General features: G+C 49.4%; 1 protein-coding gene across 1 annotated transcript in view; it reads left to right on the top strand.

Annotated features, from left to right (window-relative positions):
- The first annotated feature begins 4,871 nt into the window (after positions 1-4,871).
- The window catches only part of TGFBRAP1 (transforming growth factor beta receptor associated protein 1), a 33,813-nt gene continuing 24,201 nt past the window's right edge, over positions 4,872-14,483 (top strand). The window contains exons 1-2 of the mRNA XM_061431807.1: positions 4,872-4,972; positions 11,539-12,239. Coding sequence (XP_061287791.1) covers positions 11,552-12,239 — 688 coding nt within the window. The 5' untranslated portion in view covers positions 4,872-4,972; positions 11,539-11,551. The remainder of the gene's footprint in view (positions 4,973-11,538; positions 12,240-14,483) is intronic.

The raw sequence follows: 14,483 nt of genomic DNA, 5'->3' as shown, positions 1-14,483 counted from the left end.
TTTGAGTTTCTAGACTGAAGTTCATTCCTGCTACAACAGTATTATCTGTATTATATAGTAACCGCAAATGTTCAGGTTTTATTATGAGAATTTCCCCTTCCTCAGAGATCGTGAGGTTTTCATTATTTTTATTTGGGGCCTGTAGTTGACAAGAACAAAGCTGAGGAAAAACAACAAACACTGCCCTGCTTGGCGTCATCACCTCACTGGTTATGAGCTCCTCTGGAACATAGTCCACCACCCCACCCTGACCCTCTGCATCGGCCCTAGCAACACAGTGCATACGCTTAGTAAGTATTCAGTGTCTACTGAATGAATGAATCATGAACAAGATATATAATGAGAACCTGGGGTGTTGATTTCTCTTATTAGCAGTGTAATACTAAGAATTCAGTTGTATCTATTCAATGCTTAATCTTCATTAATGTTTTAGGCCATCTTTTTCACACTCTAGAACTTGTTTAGTATGGACCAAAGGGATATTTAATAAGGATAATAATTACTTCCCTGGTGGTACAGTGGATGGGAATCTGTCTGCCAATGCAGGGTACATGGGTTTGATCCTTGGTCTGGAAAGATGCCACATGCTGCAAGCGACTAAAGCCTTTGTTCCACAGCTACTAAGCCCACACTCCAGAGCCTGTGGGATGCAACTACTGAGCCCATGTGCTGCAACTACCGAAGCCCATGAGCTTAGAGCTGGTGCTCCACAGGAGAAGCCACCACAGTGAGGAGCTCACATACAGCTAGAGAATAACCTCTGCTTGCTGCAACCAGAGAAAGCCTTTGTGCAGCAAGGAAGACCCAGCACAGCCAAAAATAAATATCAGTTCAGTTCAGTTCAGTTCCATCGCTCAGTCGTGTCCGACTCTTTGCGACCCCATGAATTGCAGCTCACCAGGCCTCCCTGTCCATCACCAACTCCCGGAGTTCACTCAAACTGACGTCCATCGAGTTGGTGATGCCATCCAGCCATCTTATCCTCTGTCGTCCCCTTCTCCTCCTGCCCCCAATCCCTCCCAACATCAGAGTCTGTTCCAATGAGTCAACTCTTCGCATGAAGTAGCCAAAGTACTGGAGCTTCAGCTTTAGAATCATTCCTTCCAAAGAAATCCCAGGACTGATCTCCTTTAGAATGGACTGGCTGGATCTCCTTGCAGTCCAAGGGACTCTCAAGAGTCTTCTCCAACACCACAGTCTAAAAGCATCAATTCTTCAGCGCTCAGCTTTCTTCACAGTCCAACTCTCACATCCATACATGACTACTGGAAAAACCATAGTCTTGATTAGACAGACCTTTGTTGGCAAAGTAATGTCTCTGCTTTTGAATGTGCTATGTAGATTGGTCATAACTTTCCTTCCAAGGAGTAAGCATCTTAATTTCATGGCTGCAATCACCATCTGCAGTGATTCTGGAGTCCCCAAAAATAAAGTCTGACACTGTTTCCACTGTTTCCCCGTCTATTTCCCATGAAGTGATGGGACCAGATGCCATGATCTTCGTTTTCTGAATGTTGAGCTTTAAGCCAACTTTTTCACTCTGCTCTTTCCCTTTCATCAAGAGGCTTTTGAGTTCCTCTTCACTTTCTGCCATAAGGGTGGTGTCATCTGCATATCTGAGGTTATTGATATTTCTCCTGGCAATCTTGATTCCAGCTTGTGTTTCTTCCAGTCCAGTGTTTCTCATGATGTACTCTGCATAGAAGTTAAATAAGCAGGGTGGCAATATACAGCCTTGATGAACTCCTTTTCCTATTTGGAACCAGTCTGTTGCTCCATGTCCAGTTCTAACTGTTGCTTCCTGACCTGCATACAGATTTCTCAAGAGGCAGGTCAGGTGGTCCGGTATTCCCATTTCTTTCAGAATTTCCCACAGTTTATTGTGATCCACACAGTCAAAGGCTTTGGCATACTCAATAAAGCAGAAGTAGATGTTTTTCTGGAACTCTCTTGCTTTTTCGATGATCCAGCGGATGTTGGCAATTTGATCTCTTGTTCCTCTGCCTTTTCTAAAACCAGCTTGAACATCTGGAAGTTCACGGTTCACATAGCGTTAAAGCCTGGCTTGGAGAATTTTGAGCATTACTTTACTAGCGTGTGAGATGAGTGCAATTGTACAGTAGTTTGAGCATTCTTTGGCATTGCCTTTCTTTGGGACTGGAATGAAAGCTGACCTTTTCCAGTCACTGCTGAGTTTTCCAAATTTGCTGGCATATTGAGTGCATCAATCTTTCACAGCATCATCTTTCAGGATTTGAAATAGCTTCACCTCCACTAGCTTTGTTCGTAGTGATGCTTTCTAAGGCCCACTTGACTTCACATTCCAGGATGTCTGGCTCTAGGTGAGTGATCACACCATCGTGATTATCTGGGTCATGAAGCTCTTTTTTGTACAGTTCTTCTGTGTATTCTTGTCACCTCTTCTTAATATCTTCTGCTGCTGTTAGGTCCATACTATTTCTGTCCTTTATTGAGCCCATCTTTGCATGAAATGTTCCCTTGGTATCTCTAATTTTCTTGAAGAGATCTCTAGTCTTTCCCATTCTGTTGTTTTCCTCTATTTCTTTGCATTGATCGCTGAGGTAGGCTTTCTTATCTCTCCTTGCTATTCTTTGGGACTCTGCATTCAGATGCTTATATCTTTCCTTTTCTCCTTTGCTTTTTGCTTCTTGTCTTTTCACAGCTATTTGTAAGGCCTCCTCAGACAGCCATTTTGCTTTTTTGCATTTCTTTTCCATGGGGATGGTCTTGATCCCTGTCTCCTGTACAATGTCACGAACCTCTGTCCATAGTTCATCAGGCACTCTTATCAGATCTAGTCCCTTAAATCTATTTCTCACTTCCACTGTATAATCATAAGGGATTTGATTTAGGTCATACCTGAATGGTCTAGTGGTTTTCCCTACTTTCTTCAATTTAAGTCTGAATTTGGCAATAAGGAATTCATGATCTGAGCCACAGTCAGCTCCCGGTCTTGTTTTTGCTGACTGTATAGAGCTTCTCCATCTTTACATGAAGTTAATTAGTAATTCCTTTGAATACTTTATATTCTTAAATATGATGAATCAAGACAACATGAGGAGTATAGAATTAGCCATGTGCAGATCTTTGCATGTGTATGGATTAATACAGCTAATAGACTTCTCAAAAACTTCAGGAAGAAGGTTTGTAGATGGAATAACATGCACGTGTAGAGTTTGCCATTTTAAGAATCTTCTGACAAATTTTTTCAAAAAGGAAATAACTATTTCTGAATTATCTTCTTTTGCTCCTCTTTGTTAACACATCTTCACTCCTAGATTGTGTAAAGCAGAACACAAATGTTCCATAAAGTATTTCAACCAACAGAGCCTAATTTTATGTATAAAAAATTTCACCATGGTGTTGAGTTCTTATCCTTGCTCTGTTCTTACTCTGTGGGATGTAGGGGAAGTCTTTCACTTTGTGTCTGTTAATTCCCGTGTACAATGTAGAAATCAGTAGTGCTTACTTCATAAGGATATTGCTTAAATGAGGCCACCACGGTAAGCCCCTTAGCCCTGTGTCTGACTGGCAGTCAGTAGGTGTCACCTCTACCTAATCTCATGCCAGGGCATGGCAGAGCCCTGAAACGACAAAGCAGAGTGGATTCTAGGCCAAGTGGGCCAGTGATGAGCTGAGTCACACATTCTCCATGGGCCTGGGCAAAATGAGATGGATGAAAACTCAGGTGGAGCCAGACAGCTGGCTCCACCAGACCTGCACTTGCCTTTGAAGCTCAGGTAGCTGTACACTCTGGAAACCCCTTCACCACCTGGAGGTTGGGCCAGTGATGCTGGATCCACAGGGTCAGGACTGAAACTCTTGTCTGGGGCTGGTGGGACATGTGTAGCCAGAAGGGATGGGCGTAGGAAGTCACAGAAAATTAATTCCTGGTGATTATTTGCTTCACTTGACTTTTTGGGGGGTCATTTGTTTTTCTCCGTTTGAAACAGAAGGCTGCAGAGTAGTAGCTGGTATCTGCCTCTAGATAGGGGACTACGTCTTTGTTTTATATTCTCCAGGGGGTGGAGGAAACCTGAGGTCTTGGGGGCCTCTTAAAGTCAGGAAAATCATTGAGAAAATTGGGCTTTTTACATGCTGATAGTTGCGCACTGACGGCTGTAGAGGGAATTTTCTTTTTCTCTGTGGAACTGGAGTTTGACTATATGTTGAAGAGAGGCCCATGGATTCATCCTAACCTACGACTCTACGCTGTAGTTTGACCCAAAGGGATAGCTATCGATTGGCGCTCCTGAAAGAGTGGGCAAATAGTCCAGGACTCCCTGCTTCAGTAACGACACCCTGCGAATTCACCGCCCCGGGGGCTCGGGGCTAGCTGTGGGCCTGGGGCGGGCGGCGGGCGGCTCGTACCCGGCCAGTCCATTTCAGTCCTACCGGGGCCACCAGCCGCCATCCACTCACTCCTCCAGTCCAACTACGTCAGGTGGCCGTGCGGTCCAGCCTTTCCCGGGATGGAGGGATGGGTGGATTCACTTGTTCGTTCAGCAAGTACACTGCCCAGCGCCGTCGCGGTGCTAGAAATAGGGCGGCGAGCGTGTCCAGCAGGCCCGGGGGAGGAGAAAGCGCGGCCCCGGCAGCTGCAGCCTTGCTGCGTTACCGACCCCGCCCAGGGCCCGGCAGGCTCAGCTCGTGCGCCGCGGAGATCTGCGCGTCTCCCCGCCCACCGCCCCCGCGAGCCCCGAGGTAGGCGCTCCGGGCCCCCCAAACCCCGGGCATCGGAGGCCGGAGGGGCGCCCCCTCCCGCGGCCGGCCCAGGGCGGGGTCTGCAGCCGACGCGGGGCGCAGGCCGGACGGGGACCGGCGCTCCCGCCCCGGCCACCCACGTGACGGGAAGCGGCGGGGCCGGGCCGGAGCCGAAGCCGGGGCCGGAGCCGGGGCTCAGGAGCGCGCGGCCCGGGGCGCGAGGCCCGGAGCGGCCGGAGCGCGGCCGGTGAGCGGGCCCAGGGGCGGGGCTGGGGCGGGAAGGGGGTTAGGGGGCGGCGGGTACTAGCAGGTGCGCGCGGGCAGGTGGCGAGGAGGGGACTGCGGCCGAGCTGGGGGTGGGCGCGCGGCGCGGGGACCCGGCGGGTGTGCGGCGTGCGCGTGTTCGGGGCTGGGAAGACCCGAGACCTCGTCCGGGTTTGAGTGAGCTGTTCTGGGGGGAGGAGCCCAGCAGGACGACGCCCCGCGCCCCCTGCCCCTCCACCCGAGCATGCGATCGTTTCGTCGCTGTGGTTGACATTTCCTGGAGCTCCTGGGATTTGAGAGCGCGAATTCCGGGCCACAGTCGGGGCCGACTGTCTGGCCTGAACTGGGAGACCGGGCAGGGGTGTGTGATGGGAGGCGGGGATTCCTCGCCGCCGTTCTGTCCTGGGACGCAGGTGCTATGGAACTTGGCTTCTCCTCTGCCCGCCTTCTGTGTTTTAAGAGGTGGCTTTCAAGACAGAAGCTGCCACCTCTGGTTGCTCGCACCTGCCATCACTCCCGCCAAAGGCTTTTGGTGACCATCAAACCCCCCTTCTAGGCCCTAGCTGGCTGCAGGAAATGGGGTTTCACACAGCTCTTCTTCATGCACATAGGCTGTATTGAGTTCAGGGGTCCCAACCTGTCGGATCAGGGTTCCATCCTTTAGCAAGTGCCCGGGGAGGGCAAGCAGCCGTGGGGACAGTGGTGGCAGGTGGAGACCCAGGGAGAACGTGTGTGGAGGGTCCACCGCGGTGGGAGCCAGCAGCCCGGCCCGGAGCTCACGGCTGGAGAGGGCACCGAGCCCACTGCCCTCCTCTGGCCTCCCTTCTCTGTTGGTCAGCAGGAAACTCCAGCCTTATGGTCAGATAGGAAGGAAGAGCTGGACAGCTGCTTCCTTTTCTTTTTCCTTCCACTTCTGCCAGCCCTGCTGCCTCCGCGGTCACTGAAGCGGCCTGTCTGGTGTATGACCTTCCCAGGCCGGGTTCTTCGCTTAACAGGGGCAGAGCCGCTCTGTGGTGGGAGTGGAGGGATGGAGTTGTGGGTTCAAACCCTGACCCTGCCCCTTCTAACTGGGAGCCCTGGGCATTCACTGGACGTTCTGAGTCTCAATTTTCTCAATCAAAACCGGGGAAATATGAGAAAAGATACATGCAACGCATAAAGAGAATGTGCATGTGGCACAGAGCCTGGCACTTAGTAGCTGCTAGATAAATTACGGTTCGTAAACAGAAAGAAGTCACGGGGCCAGAGCTGTCTGGGCTCTGAAGTGGGTGGGCTCGGCTCTGAGTAATTGTTAACCAGGTGAGGGCTCCCTCTGCAGTTAGACCCCTCCTGGACTCTGAACTCCAGAGTGCACATTTTCTGTGCACATTTTACAAAGACCTGGGGGGACAGGTGTGGTGGCCCTCACCTGCAAGTCCGTCCTCTGCCCCTTCTCTTCCACTCGACAGTGAGCCTCAGCCCTCTGGTCCTGGAGGCAGCTTGCCCTCCACTGCAGGCTCCCAGGACACTCCAGCCTCTGCCTAACCCTCCAGGGACAGGGGTTTGCCTGGGGTCCCTTTCTCCTTCAGGCAGATCCAGTAGACAAGTTTTAAAAGCACAGAGATCAGTGTTTAAAAAACGCTAAACTTTCCAGGCCTGATTTGCAGCTAACCTTTCTGTTCTTACACAAAACATTATGGCTATTCCTTCATGCTAAAGGATCATGTGATCCTTTAAGAAAACTCGAGGAAATTTTCCTTAATGGGTTAAGCATCTTCATCTTGGCCTGAGCCCAGTTCTCATTAGAAATACATTAAAGTAATCATTTGTGGTGGCCAGGTGTTTGGAGACTACCCAATAATTTGGCCCGTACTTTACAACTCATCTCTTCTGTGGCAAACCTGACTCGTTTTTCTTTATTAAAAAACACTGTACTACTAAATGAAGGCAGAAGAAGCAAGTTAATCTGGGGCTACCCTGAGTGAGCTGAAATGCCTCATGCAGAAGGGCAGGAGGAGTCACTGAGCGTGCTGTGAAATCTTGCAGGTGATTTGAGGTCAGGATCTTGTCTTGATGGTCAGGTAGCTTTGTTGAGGAAATAAACATTCAGGAAAAAGAACATGTAAAAGGGGACAATTGCCTAGCATCCAGAAGGCCCTCAATAATTCTTAACAGCTGTTAGAAAGTCCAGGATTGAGGAAGATGTTACAAAGGCAATGCCCTGGAGACCCAGACCACCCTCCTACCCCCCCACCCCTGCTCCTGGCCCACCTACCCTGCCCTCTCCAGATCCCTACTTCGCTTGTAACTGTTGCTGTTGCTCTTATAGGATCCATAGGATAGGTATATAGACACACACTATGTGCATGTATGTGTATACAGGTGGTGTGTATAAATGGTGTATCTGTGTATGTATACATACACTTGCGTGTGTGCTCAGTTGCTCAGTCCTGTCCGACTCTTGTGTGACCCCATGGACTGTACCCCGCCAGGCTCCTCTGTCCATGGGATTTCCCAGGGAAGAATACTGGAGCGGGTTGCCATTTCCTCCTCCAGGGGATCTTCCCAACCCAGGGATCCAACTCGCATCTCCTGTATTGGCAGGTGGGTTCTTTACCACTGAGTCACCTGGGAAGCCCAACTTTAGGTAGAAGGTCCTTTTTAAAATGCACATAAGAATTCATCTTTAGTGGATTCATAGGAAGAGCCTCCTGTTACAGGGCTGTGATACCCATCAATGGGTCTTTACCTCTAAAGTGATGCCTCTCCGGTGCACACACAGCTGTGTGGGGCTCTAAAGGGTTTGTTTCATTTTAAAGCGTTGGTGTAATTCTTGTGTGTGTGATTCTTTGCAGATACATGGGACGCCACGCCCATCTCAGGGCCGTTCTCATATCATGTGCGCATTGTATGACAGGAGGTGACTGTCCTTTGGTTCAAGAAAAATAATTATTGCTATTATTTTTGGCTGCACCTCTCAGGGGATCTTAGTTCTCTGGCCAGGGATCAAACCCATGTCCCCTGAGTTGACAGCTCAGGATCTTAACCACTGGACCACCAGGGAAGTCCTCCAAAAAATAAACATTGGCGAGGATCCCATTTCAATCAACAGCACTTTGTCATAGCATTATTTTAGGATATATTTATTTCTGTCTCAGATCAGGAGTCTCTCTCTTTCTATATATATATATACATTTTTTTTTTTCCTTTCTGTATAATTTTATTTTTGGCTCTGCTGGGTCTTTGTTGCTGCATGGGCTTTTCTCTAGTGTGGCAAGTGGGGTTCTCATGGTGGAGGCTTCTCTTGTTGTGGAGCACAGGCTCTAGGGCACACAGGCTTCAGTAGTTGTGGTGCACGGGCTTAGTTGCTCCACGGCATGTGGGATCCTCCCAGACCAGGAATTGAACTCCTATCTCCAGCATTGGCAGGCAGATTCTTTGCCACTGAACCACCAGGGTGACCTTGAGTCTATTAGCCAGTTTCTGCATCTAGATAATCTGTCTACTTCAGACATTGCCTTTATTCTGTTTTTATTCTTTGAGTGGTGACCTTTAATGCAACCTGGCCTTGGTGAGATTTAGTTCAGAGAGAATGCAGAGGGAAGCCAGGCCCGGAGTAACACAGCATGCAGCTCCAGCTGGCTGTGGATAGAAATGGAGGCATTTGTGTGGCTGGGGTAGCAGAGGCTGAGCAGAGGTTGGGAAGTAAAAGGCTGGGGCCCTGAAAGGTGCCCACACTGCCCCTTGCAGGGCTTCTGACTCTGCTGGACTGTTCCCCATCTTCCAGTAACCCGGGATGTATGGAAATATTCAGACTTTGTAAATACAGATTCAGATAAACTAAGCTCTGGATTTAGATGAACTAAGAAATGACAAGTTAATCATTGACATGGGTTGTAAATGTTTCCGTGAAGTGAGATTGTAAACAAGGAACATGCATTTTATGATTCCTGCCAGGCTTATTAAGGGCTTCCCCAGTGGTTCAGCAGTAAAGAACCCTCCTGCAATGCAGTTGACGAAGGTTTGATCCCTGGGTGGGGAAGATCCCCTGGAGAAGGGAATAGCAACTCACCGCACTACTCTTGCCTGGGAAATCCCATGAACAGAGGAGCCTGGTAGGCTACAGTTCATGGGGTTGCAAAGACACGACTGAGCATGCGTGCACACCAAGCTTATTTAACCGAGGCTCTGTATCTATTATGTTTCCAGGGTAAGCTGGTTTGGGGAAATGAGTATATTTTTTATAAATATTTTTAAATTAATATTTTATATATTGAAAAGAACATTTACAATTCACATGAGATGTAGAGAGTAGCAATAAAAGCAACTCGGCACAGGGAAACAGACATGACTAATACCTTTGAGATCAGCTTCTGCCCACTCACATCCTATCCCCCTTGGGTTTCTGTTCTTTATTCCCTTACTTTTCTTTATGATCTCACTATGTAGGGCTGCAACTCTAAATAGTACATTGGTTGGGACTTCCATGTTTCTGCATCTTACAAGGCCTGAAGTATCAGGCCGAATATAGCATCCACAGCTCCCCTTTCCAGGGAGGTTTACCGAGTCATGGGTGGGCTGCAGTGCATCCCCTCACTGCTGTGTGGTGCTCCATCCGTCTATTGTGGCATTTCCATTGCCCCCCAGTTGCAAACAGGACTGCTGCTAGCTTCCTTGCTCATGTCCTGCTGAACATCAGTGAAGCCAAAAGGAGAATCCCTGGCTCCCCAGTTGCCAAGGGCTTCCTCCGTCGCCCACATGGTCTGGCCAGCCCAGAAGCCTCCACCAGCAACAGGGGCATGCCCATGGATCTGGATTCTTGCAAACCCCCAGCATCATCAGACTTGGGAGGTGTTGTCCATTTGATGGGTATGAGATGAAGTCTGCTTGTAGCTACAGTTTGCAATTACAGGTGGTTCTGCAGGTTGATCTCTCCCCCATGGCTGTTGACCATCATGTTTTCTCTTCTGAATGTGAGCCCTTTGTCTGAGATGGCTATCACAGATTTTTCTCCCAGTCTGGGTCTTGCCTATTCATTTCCCTAGTGATGTCTTTCAGTGGACACACTTTTTAAATTTCTATAAAATCCTGTTTACCAGCTTTTTCTCTTTTATGGTTAGTGCTTTTCATAACCTAAAAAATCTTTATGTACCCCAAGATCCCAAAGATGTTCTCCTATCTTTTCTTCTAGAAGATTTGTAGTTTTAGCTTTTGTTTTTAAAATAACTTGATGCATCTCAAATTAATTTTTATATTAGGAGATGATATGAGGTAGGGATAACCGAGGTTAATTGGAAGATCCCCTGGAGAAGGGAATGACTACCCACCCCAGTATTCTTACCTGGAGAATTCCATGAACAGGGGAGCCTATCGGGCTACAGTATATTGGGTCGCAGAGTCAAACCCGACTGAGCTGCTAACGCTTTGACTTTTCACTTTCAATGTTAACCACATGTTCCAGCAGCCATTGATTGAAATGATTTTATTTTTCCCCACTGAATTGCACTGGTGCCTTTGTTTCTGCTGCTTCTAATTTGTGAAACCAGAGTCCTTTCCAGAGGAAGAAGTAAGAAGCCCAGGCTTCCCACACTGTTTGGGACATTGTGTCTTCCAATGGGAGTAATCTATTAACTGACCTTCTCACAAATTTGCTAAGTACCTCAACTCTCCACCTACAAGCCCTGGAGATTCGAGACACATCTTTACCGCTCCACACCAACAGATTGATTCTGGGAGCCAAACATGGTACTGGGACAATGCGTACGCCTCAGTGAGAACAATGCGAGGGAACCGGAGGTTTGGTCCCTGCTTCTGACTCCTGTGAGATCCAAGGGGCAGGAGTGAACCCCACCATGGAGCTGTGCCCCACCATTCACTTAGACATCCAGTCAGGTGGCTGGTGGGGTTTGGGGGCACATCTGTGGTGATCATTTTTGTCTTTTTCCAAAATGTTTGTCTTGTGTTGTCTGTGGGTGAGTAGACATGCTCTTCTTCTACCCAGAGGTTTGTTTCTGAAGAACAATGTAGGGAGACTCCGTATATAATAAATCTCAGTTCTGTTGAGAGTTGAATATCCGTTGGAAGGACTGCTGCTGAAGCTCCAATCCTTTGGCCACCTGATGTGAAGAACCGACTCATTGGGAAAGACCCTGATGCTGGGAAAGATTAAAGGCAACAGAAGAGGGCAGCAGAGGATGAGATAGTTAGAAAGCATCACCGACTCAATGAACATGAGATTGAGCAAACTCAGAGAGAGAGTGGAGGACAGGGGAGCCTGGCATGCTGCAGTCCTTGGGTTCAAAGAGAGTCAGACTTGACTTAGCGGCTGAGTGACTGTTGAAGAGAGTTGGCAGTTACTTACAAGCACATGTGTGCTCTCCTGCCAGGGTCTCGGTTTGCCTGTGGGAGAAGGCCAAGTCAGAAGTCTTTCTTTCAGTATTTTTCACAAGTGTCAAATGATTTCCTTTCTCTGAAGTTACAACTGGGAATTGACGTTTTATTTGTCATGCCCGGAAATGGTTCTATCCGTCCCTCGTTCCTCTAACCTCCCTTTCCTTTCTTGTCCCTCAGAGCCGCCGCCAACATGATGAGCACCAAGGCCTTCACCCTGGTCCCCGCCATTGAGCGGGAGCAGCTGCTGAGTGACCGGGACCGGGGGTTGCTGGAGTGTGTGGAGTGCTGCGGCCGGAACCTCTACGTGGGCACTAGCGACTGCTTCGTGTACCACTTCCTGCTGGAGGAGAAGACCTTGCCCGGCGGGTCAGCCATGTTCACGGCCACCAGGCAGCTGCACAGACACCTGGGTTTCAAGAAGGCAGTGAGCGAGCTGCGGGCCGCGTCGGCCCTCAGCCGGCTGCTGGTGCTGTGCGACGGCTGCATCAGCCTGGTCCACATGCTAAGCCTAGAGCCGGTGCCCTCAGGCGCCCGCATCAAGGGGGCTACTGCCTTCGCCTTGAATGAGAACCCAGTGAGCGGGGACCCCTTCTGCGTGGAGGTGTGCATCATCTCAGTCAAGCGCAGGACCATCCAGGTCTTCCTGGTGTACGAGGACCGCGTGCAGATTGTCAGGGAGGTGTCCACACCGGAGCAGCCGCTGGCCGTGGCCGTGGACGGCCACTTCCTGTGCCTGGCTCTCACCACCCAGTACATCATCCTCAACTACAGCACGGGCGCCGCCCAGGACCTGTTCCCATTCTGCAGCGAGGAGAGGCGGCCCATCGTCAAGAGGATCGGGAGACAGGAGTTCCTTCTGGCGGGCCCTGGGGGACTGGGTGAGCAGGGCGCCCGGGCGCCTCCACTAACCTTGCCACTCTGCCCAGTCTCTCCACCTTCTGTCCTTGCTTTCATGCTGAGGTTGGAGAGGGAGGTTGTGGTTGTGAAAAGCAGACACTTGTGGACTATGTTTGGTGACATTGAGGCAACAGGCAAACAACCGCACGCCCAGTGTCTGCTCAGTTTTCATTAGACTGTTTTGTGAGTGTGGGTTTCATGGCACAAAAATAGGCCAGTCATAGCATCACCTATTTTGTGCTAAAGTAGAGCCTGAGGAACTTCCCAAGTGGCTCAGTGGTGAAGAACCTGCCTGTCAATACAGGAGCCCCAGGAGATGCAGGTTTGATCCCTGGGTCGGGAAGATTCTGGAGAAGGAAATGGCAACCTGCTCCAGTATCCTTGCCTGGGAGATCCCAGGGACAGAGGAGCCTGGCGGGCTGCAGTCCTTGGGGTCGCAAAGAATCGGACACGACTGAGCACAGTACAAAGTAGAGCCTGAAGATGGCTCCAGAGAGAATTCCTGTAAGGGGATAAGTGCAAAAATAAGAATCTGTAAGACTTCCTTATAGGATTTTCTTCTGTGTATGGGTTTCCACCTGGTCTGTGTTTATTCTCCATTCTAAAAAGGAGTTGGGGGAGCTCACTTCTAGATATTTTGAAGTGTGGAGGCTCCAAGGTCATGGCCCTGATTTTCCCTTATTGACTGCAGTTTCATGCTACCAAAAAGCATCTAGTTTAGTTGCTAGCTTCTTGGAAGGGCTTTCCTTGTGTCCTGTGGTCTTTCTATTCTCAGCATCACCTCCTGAGAATCATAGCTGGCCGCGTCGTTTTCGGTCGTAGGCATGGATGACACACAGTGTCAGGCAGAGCTTTGTTTCCTGCAAGGTGGGAATTAGGACGATAGGTTTTCCAAATCAACTGTGTTTTGTTTGCTTGTCTGTATATATCCCCACACCTGATTCAGGAGTCAAAAAAGTCAGACACGACTTAAGGACTGAACAGCAGCAGCAGTTAGCGCTTTAAGTACAAAGTAGATAAACTGTCAGTGAATGTGGATGTTATCATTGACAAACACTCAACAGCAGACTGTCTTGAATTGCAGAGTTAGTTGTACCCCTGTATCAGAGAAAACATGGAACCAGAATTACACCTGAACTCTAAGTGGTGGCAGGAGGAGCAGGGCGAGAGTTCGGTATGGGACATCTTGTCGAGTGGCCCACATACAGTAGGTGCTCAATAAGTATCTGAACGAATGCGTTCAGTGTGGAGTGAATGTCTAGGGAAAAGCTGGTGCGGAGAAGGCAATGGCACCCCACTCCAGTACTCTTGCCTGGAAAATCCCATGGATGGAAGAGCCTGGTAGGCTGCAGTCCATGGGGGTCGCTAAGAGTCAGACATGACTGAGCAACTTTACTTTCACTTTTCACTTTCACGCATTGGAGAAGGAAATGGCAACCCACTCCAGTGTTCTTGTCTGGAGAATCCCAGGGATGGGGGAGCCTGGTGGGCTGCTGTCTGTGGGGTCACACAGAGTCGGACACGACTGAAGTGACTTAGCAGTAGCAGAGACACAAACCCATGGGAGGACTGGATGTGGCAGAAAGCTTGTGAAGCTTCTTAAATTGTGCGGAATTCTCTCTTCCCCACGTGTGAGGACACGAGCAGCGTACACCTTCATGTGGGTGCGTGTACACTATTTTTGGTTTGTTTTTTATTTTGTTTTTGTTTGTTTATTTATATGGCTGTGCTGGGTTTTCATTGCTGCAAGGGCCTCTCTCTAGTTGCAGTGAGCAGGGGCGACTCTAATTGTGGTTCGCGGGCTTCTCACTGCGGTGGCTTCTCTTGTTGCAGAACACGTGCTCTAGGGCGTGTGGGTTTCCGTAGTTAGAGCACTTGAGCTTAGTTGCTCCAAGGCATGTAGGATCTTCCTGGATTGGGGATGAAACCCTGTCTCTTGCATTGGCAGGTGGATGTTTTACCACTTGAGTCACCAGGGAAGACCCATGTGCACATTTTTTAACCTTATGTTTAATTTAGTTCAGCTCAGTCACTCAGTTGTGTCTGACTCTTTGCGACTTCTAGGTATCTCCATGGACTGCACAGCACACCAGGCTTCCCTGTCCATCACCAACTCCTGGAGCTTGCTCAGACTCATGTCCATAGAGTCGGTGATGCCATCCAAACATCTCATCCCCTGTCGTCCCCTTCTCCTCCTGCCTTCAATCTTTCCCAGCATCAGGGTC

Source organism: Bos javanicus, chromosome 11 (genome assembly GCF_032452875.1).
Source record: "Bos javanicus breed banteng chromosome 11, ARS-OSU_banteng_1.0, whole genome shotgun sequence".
NCBI classification, from domain to species: Eukaryota; Metazoa; Chordata; class Mammalia; order Artiodactyla; family Bovidae; genus Bos; species Bos javanicus.
This window is presented reverse-complemented; position numbering and strand designations above follow the sequence as displayed.